Source organism: Serpula lacrymans, assembly GCF_000218685.1.
Source record: "Serpula lacrymans var. lacrymans S7.9 unplaced genomic scaffold SERLAscaffold_14, whole genome shotgun sequence".
NCBI lineage: Eukaryota > Fungi > Basidiomycota > Agaricomycetes > Boletales > Serpulaceae > Serpula > Serpula lacrymans.
The window spans coordinates 144,525-162,635 of record NW_006763303.1 but is presented as its reverse complement, the minus strand read 5'-3'; the positions used below and the strand labels follow the sequence as shown (position 1 = coordinate 162,635).

The window sequence follows — 18,111 nt, the reverse complement described above, 5'->3', positions numbered from 1 at the left end:
CAAGCCAGGGAAGTAGCGCTCATCAAAATCAGCTCTCTCAGAGATAACAGTGCGCTTGATGGTAGGATTGTAGAATTTCCATCCCTTGTACCCCTCAGGGTAACCAATGAACACACATTTCTCCATATGAGAGCCAAAGACACCTCTTTTGTCCTTTTGCACATGCACATAGGCAGTGCAGCCCCAAACGCGAAGGTGAGACATGTCAGGCTTGCGTCCATACCACAACTCAAATGGAGTGGCATGGGCCACTGCATCAGTGGGACACCTGTTCCAGACATGCACCAAAGCGGACAGACATTCACCCCAGAAGCTGTTAGGCAATCCAGACTCTGATAACATGGCAGTGATACGCTCAGTCAGAAGTCTGTTTGCTCGCTCTGCCACACCATTCTGCTGAGGACGATTCCTGGTGGTATGCTGTCTGACAATCCCATGGTCATCTGTGAATTGCTCAAATTCCTTGGACATGTACTCTCCCCCTTTGTCATCGCACAGAGCCTTGATTTTACGCTCCAATTGAGTCTCAGCATAAGCCTTGAATCTCTTGAAAGCATCAAAGACATCTGACTTGGCCTTGAGAGGCACAACAACACGGAATCGACTGTGATCGTCAATGAAGGTGACCCAGTAGCAATAACCAGAGAATGTGGGGGAAGAGACTTGGTGTACATCAGAATGGATGAGGTCCAAAGGATGAGCAGAGCGAGTATCAGATGAGGGGAATGGATTGGCATGCATCTTGCCAGACAAGCACGGTTCACAGACAGGATCAGGAGCAGCCTTGGATTCCAGTGTAAGCCCAGTGACCAGATCTCTCTGTATCAGTCTCTTGACATCAGCATGATGGTGGTGAGCCAATCTGCAATGCCAGAACATCAAATCAAGTGGTATAGTCGCAGTAAAATGTCCCAATTCAACACAAGCAGCAGTAGATCCATCAAAGAATGCTGCATTGTTGTCATTGATAGTTGCAGTGAACAAGAGAGTGTTGTCACGCATAAAGGACATGGAATGAGACGAAATAGTGACATTGAAACCACTTTGACGAGTTAAATACAAGACTGAGAGGAGATTATTTCGAAGATCTGGTACATGGAGCACTCTAGAGAATTCCACAGCCCTAGCCACTTTGCCATACATCACAGGATTAAACACCACAGTACCAACACCAGCTGAATAGACAACAGTGTGATCAGCCAGCTTGATTGGCACACAATATGGGGTATAGTGGTGCACCCAATGACGATAAGGTGTCATATGAGAAGTGGCACCTGTGTCTGCATTCCAATCAATGTCAGCATCAAGTTGGAGAGGGCAATGAGGATCAGAGGGATGAATGGAATGAAGACTTGCATTTCCAGCTGATTCAGTGACCACAGTAGATAAATTGGCATTGTTGGGCGAAGATTTGGGCTGCTGAGAGGTATTCTGAGAGTTGCTGGAGCCTGCCTGAGCCTTATTGCCACGCATGTAGCGATTCTTAGCACCCTCCACTGCCTGTTGGCGACTAGCAATGTATCTGTGACATTTGTCTTGGGTATGACCAAGTAAACCACAGAAATCACACTGAACGCGAGTAGAGGTGGTGGATTGGTTGCAATGATGGCAGTTAGGATGGGTGCAGGTGCTATTGGCAGTGGTAGATGAAGAATGCAAGGCAGAATCGACTTCAGCACGACGACGGCGATTGACCTCTTCAGCAAGGAAAGCATCCCTGAGCTGGGTCTTGTCCAAGGTGCCCAGAAGTAGTAGAGATGAAGTGAAGTGGGCATATTGATCAGGAAGCGCCCTAATCATGGCCATGCATGTCAATTCATCGTCCAATTCAGACAATGAGAAGCCAGTAGGACGAAGATTTTGAATCTGATGCATGCCTTCGTCAATTCTGGTCATGAGAGACTGCAGGGACTCGTCCTCCTTCTTTCTGATAGAGAAGAAGTCGTCATAGGCATTAAATCTCGTCCCAGGCTTCTTAGAGACGTGCACAATTGCCAGTTTCTCCCAGATCTTGACAGGATCATCAATGATGCCATCAAGATGGATGCGCTGCTCTTTGGTGACATTGAGGTAAAATGCACCAGCAGCCTTTTCAGCTCTCAACTCCCATTTCTCTATTGCTTCAGTGTCAGTCCCAGGACACTTTTCAGCGCCAGAGACGAGCCTCCACAGTCCCTTGGTCATCAACTAGGCTTGCATTTCACCACTCCACTGGGGGTAGTTAGTGCCAGACAAGGGATGGAACTTGGGATCAGAGTCAGACATGATGGGTGTTGTATAAGACAATAGAGCAATGATAAAGGATGTAAGAGACGGCTATAGGCGATGGAATAGTGGCAAATACAATGGGCAACAGTAGGAGGCGAGCAGATAAGATGGTGAGGCGGTAAAGAGAGGATATGGAGAGGGTCAGAAAGCGCAAGGATAGGTCCAAATAGGGTCCAAAAAGCGTCCAAAAGCGATCCAGGAGGGTGCTAAGGCTTCCTAGTGCTGCTACAGGGTTACGCCTGTGTTCCCCTTTCAATTCCACACTGATATTAACAGAGAAATCGCCTCAAGACAGTGTTGGTTAATAGGGCTTGTATATGAGTCAACAAAGTGACTTAAGCTCCCCAAACACCGCAGACTGAGAGAGGCTCTAGGCAACAGCAAACTGAGGCAATGCAGGCGAGCTTCACAGTCTATAGGCTTGTTCTATCTGATAATGGACAGAGTAGAGAAGATTGGAGCTTTATGCACACACCAGATATGCCAAAAAGCGAAAAATAGGGCAAAAAGTCGAAATTGATGCAGAGACAGATAAGATGGATGGATTGCCACCAAATCAGAGGTATAGGGAACATTTTTATAGAGTAATAGATGGCCCAAATATCACAAGAAGTGAAGCACAGGATGTGGAGATATGCAATAGGGGTCCAATAGGGGTGAAAGTGCCAAAAATGCGAACTTCACAGAGGATGATGGAATGGATGGATTGCCCCCAAATTGAGGGTGTAAAGTGCAATAGTATAGGGTAGTAGATGGCTCAAATAGGGCCAAGATCCGAGCACAGGATGTGGAGATATGGAATAGGGGGCCAAAAGGTGATCAAATGATGATGAAGGCTCACAGAAAGATCCAGCTCAAATCCAACCGCTCTGACAGGTCTGCTAGGGTTATTTAGGCCGTAGAAGACGATGGTAGAAGTTACAGGACAATCAGATAAGGATTGGGCGAGATATGGTGCAGATAAGACCAAAAAAGCGTCCGAAATGGGGGTAACTTGCAACAAGGAGTTGTTGTTGGAGATCAAGATGAGATCAGAGTAATCTGAGGTGATGGATGAGATAATAAGAGTCCCAGAAGATGATGGTTACGATGGATAAGCAGTAGGACGCTTGGATGGTGAGATATGAGGTCAGGAAGATGGCTAGAGCACAGGGCTCATAACCTATTAAGAACAAAGCTTGAAGGAAGTGTCTAGCCACTTGCTGAGAGCAATCAGGGACTGGAACTAGAGTCCAATGTGAGTAACTAGAGAATGGGAAGCATTGGACTCTGCAGTACTGTCCGAAGTTTTGTAAACAAAGGTAAACAAAGCAGCCACAAAGACGAAATAATAGAGAACACAATCAATAGTGAATGATAGAAGAATAGATAGAGAAAGGAATGAAAATATATAGGTAGCACAAAGGTGCAGAATCACCAAAACTAACAGGATCCCTTTCTAATGTTATAGTAGCCAGAGTAGTTTCACTCGTGCAACCATGATTAGCCTCAATCAGTAATTATACCGAAAGGAAAGAATTTAGCACATCCTCCAAGAAGACAGATTTGTTTCAAACACACCGTTGAATTCACGACCGCCTGGTGTGAACTAGGATTCTGCAACAGTTGTGACAAACGAACCACAATGGACTCCAAAGGTGGTTGGAGATTGAGGTCGAGAGATAATATCTCATTGATATTCCCCTTTTCTCGAATATTTGCACGTTCATTTAATCTGGAATCAGATATATCAAAGACCATATCGATAAATGGAGTTATTCTATACCCACAGGACCACTGCAAATCAGGCATCATCATATTAGTGCGTGATGTTAAGAATCAGACGATAACTTACACGTGGTGTTTGCGTATGCACTAACAAGGCACATATGGAAAGGAATCCTTTTTCATTCCATTATGGTTCATGAACACACAATCACACCGAGTAAAGGATACATACCAATACCAGTGAATTTCTCCTACAGCTAAGACGGTCAGATATATACTTTGAAAAGTCACAAGGAATATGCCACGATTAAGCACTAGGAATGTTATCGATGAAATGGTGCCTCTTGTCCTATAAGGTACTACTGATCAGTACTCATCTGTGTAGCAGAAGATAAACCAGATAAAGAAGATGGGAATGTGGAATATACCGCTGACTTCTTGAATACTATCCTCTTGTAACCGAGAAAGCGCAACAACTACACATATATCACTTATAATCTGGGAACATCAGGCTGTAGTCAGAATACACAATACAAAGTGCATAACCTTGGGTGGCATACGTCGAAAGTTTTAGTGCCAGTATACGCAAGGCCCAGGTATGAGTGTTGTGCCAACAGACCAGAAAGAGCTATATAGATATGCGTTGATCAACGATATCATACTACCACGGGTTAGCAACCTACTCATCCCGAAACCTGTGAAACAAAGGAAAGAATAAATAAACATATCTCATATTTGGAACGAACACAGCACTCGCCTAAACCACACGACGCAAAAAAGACCTAGAGTGAATGTAAATACAACACCCGACCAACAACAAAAACTCACTATGATCGAAGCCACTATCCAACTATTCTTATTGACTATGCTACGAATAAATAAAGGCAATCCATCCTATCGGGGAAAGACACACCTGTGTAAATGTGGTGAGCGAAGAACAGCTGTGCGCTTGACCACGATCAGGAAGATATCGGAATAAGGCTATTGTGGGATCACGTACGTGCTTTGCACGATATATGTTGTGGCAGTCTCTGCGGAATATCCCCTACGTTCGCCATCACTCGGTGGCATCAGCTATGGAAAGGGACTTTACGCACCACGGCAGAAGTGTAAGAGCAGACGGATTGTCGTAATTTTGAACCTGAAGGGTAAATCCTAGTCTTCAAAGTCTGGATATTTGTGATGAACTGGAGACAAACCATATAGGCGAAAATTGATTTGGCTAAAAGGATCCAATTCAATGTGCTAAAAATGCTATTATGAAACACTAGCTGAAATTCTGTAACCTTGATATGATACTTTTTTCGTACATGATAAACGAAACCTGGTGTGTTAGGGTAAGAGCACCAAAACATTCTTGAAATGACATTCCTACTCGCCAGTGTCTTTACAGGCCACCGATCGTTGTAATTGTGAAAGTAATAACAACCTTGCGAAAGTGTACACCCTATAAAACTTGCTAAAGCTTCATTTTTCGTGTAGAAGTGACTAGTCATATGAGCTAACATGGTTGCAACCAGGAGTCCTGTAAGAACGACACTAAGTAAATGCAAGCATATATCCAACGATAAGTCCGTACCCCAGTATGAGTATCCCAAGTATTTTACGTCTGATAGTGAAGACATAGCTGTGATATTTGACTTGGGGAAGTGAAAGAGAGGTGAGTGGCCTTCAACTTCGCCCTCTCGGTGAGGTTTAAGGAGATGGGAAGCGCTGTTATTAGCATGTGCGAATGTTGTATCTAAGGCAAGGCGGTACTTATCAAGACCTCAATCTATCATAACACCGCAAACATGGCTGGTTCAGAGTAACGGGAGATTAGGGGATGCAGTTCTGTCTGATCACTGATCTACTCGGGATGCGACAGATTGAAAAATAAGTCATTCCTGGGCCACCTGGAGGGTTGCGGGCGCGGCCTTGGTTCTTTGACGCTCCAATGATGGCAAGAGGCATGGCAAAAGGAGAAATGAACTGGAATATGACATCAACGAAACGAAACAAGTGTGCAGCCACTAAAATCCAAAGATCAAAGCGTGCTGCGTGACGTGAGTTCCTGCCAACAGCCTATGTAGAATACTCACTAACTATCTTCGGTCACTTCAGAGCTATCAAAGGGTGCAGAAGGCGACGGCAGGAAACGAGGCTCATGATGACCACCACAATTTAAAACGACATCCGTGACGATCTAACCTTTACTTATTAGAGCCAGTTCAGTGATATCACGGCAATTCGCTGAGCCTCGGAAAATTCCGCCAATTAAACTTACAGTAATACCGGTTCTGTCTATCGAACCTACGGTGGTCGTTTGGTTACGGTTGGAATTTTAAACACCGCGGAACACGGCATCTTAGTATATTCAACAGCCGCTTCTATACCTCTAATTTGCCCATGCAGTGTGACCGTGATTGTTGTGAGTATCAATATTATTATAAAATGTGCTTTGCAAGTACAGGGAAAATTGGTGAAGACCAAAATGTCACGAATATGGAAAGGAAAATAGTTACTACATAAAATTTGTACGGCAAAGTTCGCAGGCAGGCCAGGGATTGAGTGCAAGGGGGTACAAGGCATATGTCAGCTGGAAATATTAGGTAAGCAGAAAGTCACGCTTACCTACTTTGCATGCTCAGTCAACCTCGAGTGGCCAGAGTAAAATAAATAAATTGGGTTTTAGCTGATCTGTGGAGTGAGCGTTCTGATGGAATGGATCCAGAATAGTGACTGCAGCGTTGGACGAGATTGAGCACTCAGTGAGCGGTAGTAAGGAAAAAACCTCGTCGTGTGTGATGGTGTAACCTGTAACTAATAACATGGCCACAGATCCGCATAACTGTGCAGTACTAAATTTTTTATGGCTGTCGCACTATAGTCAACTAACCAAGCCCTGTCATTCAGCTCAGATAATCTTGCCATAAAATGTTGCTAATTTGGTGGTCATATAACGGTATAGCAACCCTGGTGCCGTGCCGTGGATAAAACGTGAGTTTTTATTTTATTCTTGTTTTATGACTTTATCACTTGTTGCCACAGTTGCCACCCACGTTTTACGGGCAGTCACATATTGTAAGTTATTATATTATCCGTGTTTATTGATTCATCCAGGTATTCTCGCTTTTGCACCGGCATTATCATCTCTTGTTTCCTGCTCGTTGATTACTTTTCTGTTTTTTCAATGTAAATATAATAAATACAGGCTACCACATATGAGAATAAGCACAATATACTACATTCATTTTTACAGATATGGACATGCCCTTAGGAATATTCAAAGAGACCTATCGAAATTGTCAGTCGTTGAAAGAAATCCGATGCCGTCGCCGGCATTCCAACCGTAACCAAACGACCACCGTACGAACCTCCCTTCTTTAAAGTAAGGCCGTCCAGCCATGCGCAGCATTAATATTTAGTGCTTGGGCTTTGTTAAGGTCGAACTCAAACGTGACACACCGCTTCCACCGAACTCCCGGGACCACCTTTGGATTCAGATTCAGAAGGACGCGCTTCCCTACCTCCCCAGTCTAATCAGGCCTCCCATCGGACAGGTCTATAGAGAAGCGCGGCCATACGCTTGGTTCGGATATACGCGTCGTCGACAAGGCAGATCCACACTTTCACTGGCGGCGGTAGGGATTACTTCCGACACGCATCCTCTACTCATTGCTTATACCTCCCCAAGCTCGCTCTTTCAGGATTCACACCACAGACAAATTCTCGCATCGAAGTACGGTCTGATAGTAAATTCAAGATAATAAGATCATCTTAATTGAAAGTATAAAATACAGCCATCAACTTTTAGCTATTACTCAATGTTTAGGGGTCGTTTGAGAACCAGAAAACTCCTTGATGATAGCTCCGACATGGGATTCATGAGCAATCTGCGCGAACCAGCTAGAGCCATGAGATGCCTGTGCATTGTCCCCTCCCGAAGTAGTCGTGGTTGTCTGACGAACCTCCCTGAAGAGCTCTTGACCTAGCTGAGCCCCGACGGATACTACCTCCTTCGTACTGCTCCATAAGAAATCTTTTTTTGCAGAGGTGACCGATATCACTTGAGCAGACCCTCTGGACTGCTTCGCATCATATTTTCCCGGAACATATGGCCAGTGTTCCCTCATCTCCTGCTCGAAAGGTAAGAGCTGACAAACGAGGGCAGGGTCTTCATCAATGTTTTTCTGTAATTGAGGAAGCATATGCGCCTGGCGTAACACCGAGGGATGAATAGTTTCGTGTGTGACGTCGTCAGTCTTCGTGGGCAGTGTTCGACTAATTTTGTCTGATAAGATGAAAATACCTGTCCGCGGGCTAGATGGAAAAAACACCGACATCAGTAGGTGAATACATCTACCCCCATTTGCACTCACTCGTGTGGCTGCTGTTCTCCCCAGAGTGCCACCGGGTCCGGTAATGATTTAATGTACGTCATGTCAACTGACAACATGTCCTCGATGTTTGCCTGTGAACGAAATGAGATGATCAAGCCTTTGCATCCTTCACTTTCTAACATACCACCATCCAAGTGAGGGTCAAATCAGAGAGATCATGATCGTGCCAGCCTCCACCAATCTAGTAAAGTAATGCTTATTTAGTCGATGAGCCTTACACGCAGGGGAAAGACCTACATCAGAGTGAGAACCTGATGAAAGTGCGAGAGTCATCAAAATAATGTCCATATTAACATTTGAAAAGGCTTACCAGTAAACCAACACTATAAAAGACGTTAATTTACTTGAATGTCACTAGATATGGATGGAGAAAAACACACCTGCTTAAGAACCTGACCCTTTTTGCGACCACCTGTTGTCTGGTCAAATTTCGCACAATTCTACGTTATCGAACACGTCACTTCTGATATCCTTATACCAAGTCGTTGACGCTCACAAAGTCTGCCCTAGTTTCGTTTAATGCAAGGGCTTGATATGCGCGCTCGATATGCTCTCCAAGGAAAGTATCAGAGAACCCAAAGAGGGACTTAGTCGATGGTGCATGGTGCGTCAACTCTTCAGGCAAACCCAGAGAACCAACTGTGTCGAAAACGCCAACACATCTGCGGGCCTTTATTTGAGTCAAAGTCGGTGCACACTACGATATAGCCTTACTTGATTGAAAACGTGTCTTGGTCGGAGTCGGCTCGTTTTTTTCCAGGAGCGTCATGAGATAACCAAGGGTCAAGCTTTTTTTGTAAAGCTGTCTTCTCTGGAAGGCACTGTCAGCTCAGATGTATGAAAAGCGACGGGAAGACTCGGACGTGCCTGCACCATCCTTGAGTTTTCCTAACTTTTGATACGACACGAAGATATCGGCAAAATTATCCATATCAGTACGGTTCAGGACACCGATGGCTCCCTGTTTGTGGGAGTTCAAGTTAAATGGAGGATGACTACAGAAATCATGAGAGACGGACGATGATCATTGCTATCATACGTGCGGTGTAAGCACCCTACAAGTCTGTCAGAATATGTGTAAACCATATATTATTTCGAACAACTTACCCTAGAAAATCCGAACAAATATATCTTTGCGAATTCGACGTATCAGTAAGGTATAGAAGATTGCATATGACGTATATATACCTCATCTCCAGGATGGAAATTTCTAGATACACGCCGTGCAAGCAATTAGCAATTGAAACAAGAAATAGATATCTACACTCACTGTGCAATAAAAGCATATGCTTCTTGAACTTTGACGACTAGGGAGAAGAGTCAAGTTCATATACATTCGCTGACGTATGAGTAGTGTACCTACCAAGAGAATATCCGGTAGCACCTTTATGAGAAAACTTCTCAGCATGCTAGTACTAGATTAGTGGGTATATGCAAGAAGACCATACCTTGCACGTATTCCGAGTAAAGATTGGGCTCGCTCCCTACACCCGTCTGGTAAAATACGATTTGTGGAATGGGAAAATCGCTAGATAATGGAACATTTTCAACTCCGCGTCAGTCGAGTTAATCTATGGACGACGTACGGCCGTTCGTCAACATGATTGAGAGCTCGAGAGAGTTTCTGCAAAGACATATCAGCCAATATGTGACCAGCGATCGAGGCCTTACTCACGAGAATGTTAGTATACATCCATCGTTCTTTCACGATAACTCCATCCTGCCATGTTCTGCGACAAGTAAGCGTGAGCCGACAAACTCGGTATATCCTAACAAACACGCTACCCACCCGTCGCAGCATACAATAATCCTTTTCTTTACTTTACGCTGCTGAGCGATTGGCTCTGTCGAGGCCCTTGGCAGAGAGAACTCGGAGGCTTCACTAGAAACAGTGATGAACTGAGATGCAGACATGATGGAAGAGGGAAGGTAGGAAATTGCGAGTTTTCGAGAAGGATAAGCTCTAAATATATGGCGTCAGAAATGTTCGCCGATAGTTGATTGACCTGGTCCAGTGAGCCGGGTTATCCACATCACATCGCTGTTATTTTACATCCGGTGCCGGCAAACATTAACTGAACAGGTATGACCAGTCGCTAACCGGCCAAAGCAATACTTACAACGCGATATGATCGGAATAGCATCAGCTGGATGAGCCTTTTGTCTAACTGCTGCCAATTATATTACCACAAGAAATACTCGGTTTCTGGGTATGAATGCACGAACAGCCAACAGTTCTTGCAGGTGCTATTAATAATATCCACTAAAGCTACTTGGGTAAGCCAGTCATGTGCCTACATGTCATTCTTGCACAGCAGCTACTATACTCTATACAGACTAAAAGGCTGTGTATAAGCTCTCAGTGGAGGGAAAAGGTCATCGGGATTCACGTACCCAATAACCACAGAGTCCGACGAACGTGATCTCCGCTCCTTACCCCCTTCGGCGGGAGAGCAAGTATACACCGATTGTACAACACCACAGGCGTGTGATATACAGCGCTCAGTTAACTGAATGAGGAATGCGATGAGCATTAAAAGTCTATTCAATCTGGAGATATCGAATCGGATACACACAGGATTCTAAACCCGATCGCCAAGGTCAAGGTCTCTCGTAAACCACAGCGTACTGTAACTGCAGTTGGGAATCTGGCAATTGTGATACGTGATGGTAAGAGCCACAAAAGCTTATTAAGTGGAAATTACTTTCTATAAGGGAAGAGAAGACAGTTGAACGTACCTATTATGGTGATTACCTGATGAATCATTCAACTCCTTCAACACGTTCTTTCGCCATCGTTCGCTGCACCATAGTCTCGTGCGTTTGTGGCGATGATGAAAAAACAAGTCGTAAATGAAATTTGTAGCAGACGTGGTGATCTCCTAAATTACAGACGAAGATCGGATTCCGCGCGATTTCACCTTGAAACCCGTGATAGTGGGACTCACAGACTGAGGACATCTGAGCACTACTTATCCAACTCTTATCGTCTGATCGCACAAGCCGATTCAAAACGGTCCCTCCCACTTTACTGGGTGCCATGAACCTAAAAAATTGCAACACGAGAGAGACATTGGGCTGGTAGCATAGAACAAAAAGGGAAAAAGTTAGGCAGATACCTGATACAGACATGACTCGGTCACCGTGTATCTCTACTTTGAGCTGTAGACAGTCAAAGCAAAACTGTGAGCGTGGAGGGGACTATGTCTTAGCGTTAGAACTCGTAGATTTGGGGAGGACTTTGAGAAGAGGAAGAAAGACTGATCATTGGCATTACATTATGCCTAAAGAATTGGCCAACAAACAGCACCTAGTCAGCGCTGATAAGCAGTTGCCAATAGAGATACTGACAAGCTCGTTGGCAAGTTCACTACTTACGCACAGGCCCGAATTCCATGACGTGACAATGATCATGTGATCGCCTGTGACCTGTAGCGGTGGATCGTTAGTTACGGTTCGACATGCCGCCTCCGGCAAGTACTTTTTAACAGCCGCTGCATGTATACCTGTCATTAAGTAAAAAATACTAAATGAACATTAAATACCTGTAAAAGAATCATTTGTGTGACTTGTGATAACCCTCAGTGTGCACGAAGTTTGTGATGCAAAGAGTATATTGCTATGACTTTTACACGTTGACACCAAGACAGAGAGTGCACCCTACACAGCTATCGTACAAGGTATGTAAACGGCCCACTTCAAGGCAAAATTTCCACTGCTCCAGCCTCAATGGCCTCATGCATAGCAGTAATTCCAACCTCTAAAGAGAGGCAACGTGTAAAGACCGCACGGCTCACCCCAATGACATGGGGGGAGGTGGATTGCCTACATATGTATGATGTTAGATCATTTTTCAAAAGAAAAGGATTAGAGGACTTACCAATTAGAAAATAATATGCCAATCCTGCGGCCCCGTGTTACCAAATATAACTGCTGACCATTGCTGACCGTCTCTGGCACCTCAAAGACTTGCCCGAGGTATGTATGGGTAGCGGGGGGAGTGGGCACGTTTCCGGGGGCAACCACAGCGGCCGGTGCAGCCCCAGAAGTGGCAGATGTAGAGGTGGTGGGGTGGGTTGCACCAGCCGGGGGGGGAAGAGGCATTGTCGGCTGTAGTAGACAGGGAAGCAACTGTAACAACGAAGAGTTAGTTACTCTGGCGCACACAAGAACACACTATAAAGGTAGTGATGAGGGAGTGGTTACTGTGAGGAATCGATTTTTCTTATTGCATTCCCGTCATGTCGTGGTTAGCAGACTCGATCCCCGTCACTCCTCTTGCCCTCGGACTAGAGATTACCGCAGGTGTCTTATTACTTTTATCCTTTTTCTTCTTATTTTCTATTCACACTCACGTCCTATCATACCTACGACGAGGTAGACTTGTTGTCGACCCTCGAGAAGATATCCAGATGACATAAGCCACGATCCAGTGCTATGTCTGGGAATACTTCGGAGGAATATTGATAAGCGAAGAAGGTTGTGAGTCAGCGCCTTCTCATGGGCTTACTGATACAGCCAATTGTACATCCCTTACCAATACATTTTCTCATACGATTAGTAAATACGATAGATCGGACCCCCTTCTCCTTTTTACTTATTGGTTAGCTAGCTGGTCAGACCACTTTCTCAGTTCCTCCCTTTCTCGGTCTGACCATCGCCGTTCACTATATAAAGAAGTACATACTCGATGTATTGTTCTCTAGTTCAATATTAGTTTGGATTTGCGCTCATACCGATACTCTTCATTCTCATACCCTGATTCACCGCCTTCCAGCAAGGACTTGACCAGGCATTGTGCTTTGTTATATAGCTTTGTATTTGTTGCCTGACAAAATATTGAACTCACCTCCTTCAAATCCTTTTCCAGAGCCCCTCTTTGGAAAACCATTTCCTTACACCCTGAAAAAGACTGTCATTGCCACTGCACCGGTCTAAACCTTCATCATCACCTTCTCCACACCTTTATCATCCCTATCCCTCTCCTCACTATCGTCATCGACCCCTCACCATCCACACCACTACACCTATTGTCGTTCAGTCATCTCAAACTGGACGCCTTCTCTACCATCACCGCTCTCGTCCAATTCTTTGCGTTCTTTGCCATCATCAGATACCTACAAACCGGACTCGTCAGCGACGTCGTATACCTCCATCGTGTCTACATCCCAACAGCTCTCAGAAGAGTGGGTATCAGACGCAGACCGCAGACACCAGAGAGATTTCCTCGCAGCCCTCAACAAACCGCTCCCGGTCCTCCCCGTCCCTACTGAAGCCCGTACTCCAGACGCGGAAGGAACGGTCGAACAGATCACTGAGTTGTATCAAGACTCCTCTGCTTCGTCTTCTCCAATCGATCCGATTGAGGAAATCATCCTCGACATAAACGACGCACTCGCTCTCACCCAATCCATTTTTTACCATTCCGCCATCTGTAGGAGAAATTCTCGCAGTCTCGAGGAGGTACTCCAACGTCTCCGACAGAGCACGGAGAGAACTTTTAATCTTCATATCCCTGTGGCACGAACAAATTCCGTTGATCGACTACTCCGAGAGCCTAGTACGCCCGAGTTACGAGAATACTCAGAGGGTTAAGCTCTTGAAGGGAGTAGCCAACGTACAAGAGCGAAACCTGCAACTTTCGCAGAGTCACATTCCAGACCTCCTCGACCTTCATCAAATCCGCCCTCTTTCTTTTCCAGACATACCCAGCCGCCTCCTCCCTTACGACTTCGAACACACCTTGCTTTGCGGCATTGTGTTAAGGAAGAGGCCTCACGAGGAACCTACCTACGATATCCCATCCTCATTTTTTACATCTGACTACTACAACACCTACTCCGCCTCTCCTGTCAGTTACCAACCTATCCAGTACTTCTGCATCGGCAATCATCTAGACCACCTTTCTATTGTCCAATATCTAACACGACTTCGCCGAACTCTCTACCTCCCTGAAGTCCAAGATCTTGACACATTCGGACCACGGTTTGGTCTTCAACACAGCACTTCTATTATAATTGTCACACCCTCTACCAAAGATCACATTCGACGAGTTGTTGCTGTGTTAGCACAATTTGATCAGCTCATCGCAACTGCTCAGAGGAAATCCCGTGACGGAGAAGATTACACAACCAAAATCAACAATATTCGACATGTTTCAGAATACGTCGACGAATATTACTGGATCTTAGAAATCCTCACCCCATTTGTTGTTAACCAACAATCTGATCACCCCGAATGTTTCATTGTTACAGTTCTCCAAAGCAATTTCTGGGCCGTTATTAACCATAGCCCACGAACTTGTATCTATCCGCAGTACTCGTACACCTACCAAGGTCGAAGAGGAGAAGCACCGCTCATCCCGTCGGTTGAACAGCTTTTTGCACCTTGCGCAGAAAGGATAGAACGAGAAACAGGAAGTTCGCTAACGGACATAGTTGGAGGAGAATCTAGCAGTGAAACTGAGTCGGAAAGCGAAGAGTCTACTCAAAGCGTAGAGTACTGGAGGCCCCGAGAAGCAGAAGGAGGAGACTTCCCTAGTAACTTTACATTTGACCCAGACTTTAATTAAAAAGGACTCATTATCTAAAAGACCCGTTATCTAAGACTCGTTATCTAACCCGTTAAAAACTGGAGCCCTACCGAGAACCCCGTCCTTTGGTCACTCCTGACACACCTCCCCCACAATCTCTAGGAGCTGCTGCGGAAGCTCTAGAACCCGAAAACCAACCCGACGATTGGTTCAATCAGGAATCTTTAGACCTTGAACCTGATCTAGCGGCAGCAATGGCCGACGAAACAAATCAAGGTAGCAAAGCTGTCCTTGCCACTCCTCCGTTCGAATTCATTGGTAAAAAGGAAATGTACGTTGACTGGAAGAACGCCTTAGCCAATTACTTTTTCGCCTACCCCAGAAGTTTCCAAACCAACTCCTCCAAAATCCTCTTCGCATTATCCGGAATCTTGTCTGATAAAGCCAATGACGCCTGTCACACATGGAAGGCGAATTTCAACAACAAAACCGCAGTGCTAGGAGACCTATTTGCACCACGGAATTAGGGAACTATCTCGGAATTCATCAAGGAATTACATAACAAATTCCTGGATCCCCATCTCAAGTTGAAAGCAGAGATTGCCCTTCATAATTATGAACAGCGAGAAATGATGGTAGACGCATATTTTGGAGGACTCGAATCCAAACTTATGGAAGCAGGGTTACCACCAGATGCAGATGAAAGTTATCCGTTCATTCACAGTATCCTTTGCCGCAACCTCTCTCAGTTCCTTCGTGATTGTATCTCGCAGCAGGAAAACCTACCCACCACGTACTTAGAATGGAAGGCAGCAGCAAGAAAATGGGAACAGTGAAATGAAGAACTTAATCTGGAAAGGAAAAGAGATAGACCCCCTCAACAGAAGTCGCCATCTCAGTACCAACAATATCAACCGCTGTCGATGATAAGAACTGTTGTTAGAAAACCACACACAAAACAAACTAACACACAATCCTCCCAGATTCCACGGAACTTGTTTATGGGCTTTGCCTCCTAGAACAGTGGAGTGGTCTGGTTGTTCGTGGGGTGGTACGTATAAAGATCCTTCAAAGTAAAACCCAGAGGTGTATGAGTGTGGGTTTTGAGGAGGAGGGATAGTTGAATTTATAGAAGGATAGGGGCTTTGTGACGAGTATAGACGAGCACTACCTTGCTAATGGTAGCACAAGGTAGGTTTGAGAACGACGAGGATGACGAGGTGACGAGGTTCCCAGTGATAGCAGGCTCCTGACGCACAAACTGTAGTGCTCAGAAGGACTCTAATCAAAAGGGATGACAATGACTTCAAAAGTGGGAAGTGACGATGACAGCAGTTGACAGTGGTAGAAGTAGGAAGTGTTGTGACCACACTGGATCACAAGTAGCAGAGTAGTGAGCTTGAGAGTAGAGAAGAAGTCTGGATTGGAGTTCTTGTTCTTTTTTTTTACAAGGTAAAATACAGGGGTTTATATAGTAAAAGAAAAGTAGGCTATGCACAGTATAGCTGTGCAAAAAGAATGAGAAAGAATATGAAGGAAGGAATGTACGCTGACGAATCCTGCGTAGGTAGCACAGGATAAGATTGTCAAAAAAAGGAAAAGAAAGGGATAGAACAATAAATGCTGTGAGTAATGTCACAGGTTTGTACAGCCATAAAGTAAAGTCCAATAGCAAAAAGAGAGCAGGAAAATCATGATGTCATGGGAAGATGCAGTAAAAAAAAGGGCAAGGCAAAACACTATCAGTATCAACACAGTTCCTTTATTGTCAGTCAGGCATTCTAAAAAAATATGTGTCCATAAAAATGATTCAAAAATCAAAAATAATCGCACTGTAAATGAATGTTCTGCTGAAGAAAAAGAAACTGGAGCCACCGGTCCACCACCTAGTCCAAATCCGACAGTTCCATGGCCTTACCAATGGACTGGTTGTGTTGGACCACCTGATCAAACGAGGGAGGGAGAGGAGTAGTCCCAATTTGGAACAAGTGAGTCCCAGGCAGCGTGTGGTAGGTGTAGCTGTAGCGAAGACGATGGACAAAAGATAAGTGTACCCAAGTGAATGGGACCGCGATGAACATGGGCGACGCAAGGGGATGAACCTTCTCCAGCTCAAAAATTACCCACCCACGCTCCAACCAGGCAAGACGAGCGACCGATGTTTTGATAGTATATGATGGCAGATCGACGTCATGAAGATGGACCTGTTGCCCTATTTGGACCGGCCACCGGGGCTTTGCTGATATCAGCAGTGGCACGTGGTAGTCAACGGATCGGCGACGGAAGCGGATAGGAAGTGGTGACATCAGAAATGGTGGGGGAGCAAAGAAGATGAGGAGGAGGAGGGTGGAGGTGACGAGGAGGTGAACTAAAATGGGGACCCAGAAATGACCATCGGGTGAGAATAAAAAGGAGAGGAAGGGGCCCATGGTGGGGCTAGGCAAAGGAAGGGGAGTAAGGGAAACGACAAAAGCGAGGGCGCAATGCAATGTGTAGCCAGTGGCGACGCGAAAATTTGCCGAAATGCCGAAACGTGGAAAGTACCGGATGGAAAAGCAAAGGTGAGCGTGACTGGATTGCCTAATAGAGGTGGTGCTGATCAGCCACAAGTTCGAAAAGGGCAATATTAATTACTATTCCACGTGGCACTGTGCCTGTGTGGCGCAAAGGCGAGTCTTTTTGAATATTCGCTTCGTTATTGACACCTGTCCATGCTACCAATCAACTTTGGTGCATGACACCGCGTTATCAGCAGAACCAAGACTACCCCCCACCACAGCATCAACAAACAGTACCGCGAACAGAGACGCGAAGACCATGGTATATCCAACAACGACCGTATTATACTCCATCACATAGACCACTGCCCCAGAATGCAGTCCATCCAAACACAGCAGGAACATTTGGAGGATCAGGTGTACCTATGGAGATTGGGAGTTCCAACACGCAGAGACAACATCGGCCCAACCCAAATGTTACTTGTTACAACTGTGGCGAACGAGGCCACATTGCTAGAAATTGCCCACATGGAAAGATGGCAATACGATATATGGAAACGGAGGAAACCAAAGACACTCCCACTACATCGTCATTAAAAGAAATCGAAGCGCCCCCGAAGGATTTTCAGAAAGGTCAGGAGTGAGCACGGACTCTCTGACCCGTAATGTTGTACTTAACCCTCGTATGTTACCAACGACTGCAATGAAACGAGTTGATCAACAT

At 45.2% G+C, this 18,111-nt stretch overlaps 6 protein-coding genes across 6 annotated transcripts; 2 read left to right on the top strand and 4 right to left on the bottom strand.

Moving 5' to 3' along the window:
- Positions 1-1,013: 1,013 nt before the first annotated feature.
- On the bottom strand, positions 1,014-1,463 carry SERLADRAFT_400234 (uncharacterized protein; the record flags this gene model as incomplete). The annotated part of the gene is made up of 2 exons (XM_007322836.1): positions 1,014-1,280; positions 1,357-1,463. A coding segment is annotated over one exon (185 nt), but the record flags the coding sequence as incomplete, so codon positions are not given.
- Positions 1,464-1,989: 526 nt separating this feature from the next.
- SERLADRAFT_400233 (uncharacterized protein) lies at positions 1,990-2,184 on the bottom strand (the record flags this gene model as incomplete). The annotated part of the gene is made up of 1 exon (XM_007322835.1): positions 1,990-2,184. A coding segment is annotated over one exon (195 nt), but the record flags the coding sequence as incomplete, so codon positions are not given.
- A 5,529-nt stretch (positions 2,185-7,713) lies between these two features.
- SERLADRAFT_363566 (uncharacterized protein) lies at positions 7,714-10,269 on the bottom strand (the record flags this gene model as incomplete). The annotated part of the gene is made up of 18 exons (XM_007322834.1): positions 7,714-8,277; positions 8,337-8,428; positions 8,482-8,538; positions 8,595-8,608; positions 8,668-8,680; positions 8,738-8,797; positions 8,854-9,019; positions 9,072-9,168; positions 9,225-9,318; positions 9,377-9,412; positions 9,465-9,488; positions 9,546-9,567; positions 9,628-9,664; positions 9,721-9,741; positions 9,806-9,885; positions 9,944-9,981; positions 10,033-10,087; positions 10,147-10,269. 17 exons carry the CDS (start codon positions 10,048-10,050, stop codon positions 7,779-7,781), a joined length of 1,368 nt encoding a protein of 455 aa, XP_007322896.1.
- Positions 10,270-10,512: 243 nt separating this feature from the next.
- SERLADRAFT_400225 (uncharacterized protein) lies at positions 10,513-11,720 on the top strand (the record flags this gene model as incomplete). The annotated part of the gene is made up of 6 exons (XM_007322833.1): positions 10,513-10,702; positions 10,752-10,867; positions 10,934-11,005; positions 11,097-11,239; positions 11,306-11,403; positions 11,477-11,720. 3 exons carry the CDS (start codon positions 10,646-10,648, stop codon positions 10,941-10,943), a joined length of 183 nt encoding a protein of 60 aa, XP_007322895.1.
- A 1,684-nt stretch (positions 11,721-13,404) lies between these two features.
- On the bottom strand, positions 13,405-13,906 carry SERLADRAFT_400223 (uncharacterized protein; the record flags this gene model as incomplete). Its single annotated transcript, XM_007322832.1, has 1 exon — positions 13,405-13,906. The coding sequence occupies one exon, from the start codon at positions 13,866-13,868 to the stop codon at positions 13,551-13,553; it is 318 nt and encodes a 105-aa protein (XP_007322894.1).
- A 3,717-nt stretch (positions 13,907-17,623) lies between these two features.
- On the top strand, positions 17,624-18,031 carry SERLADRAFT_442294 (uncharacterized protein; the record flags this gene model as incomplete). Its single annotated transcript, XM_007322831.1, has 1 exon — positions 17,624-18,031. One exon carries the CDS (start codon positions 17,624-17,626, stop codon positions 18,029-18,031), a length of 408 nt encoding a protein of 135 aa, XP_007322893.1.
- Positions 18,032-18,111: the final 80 nt, after the last annotated feature.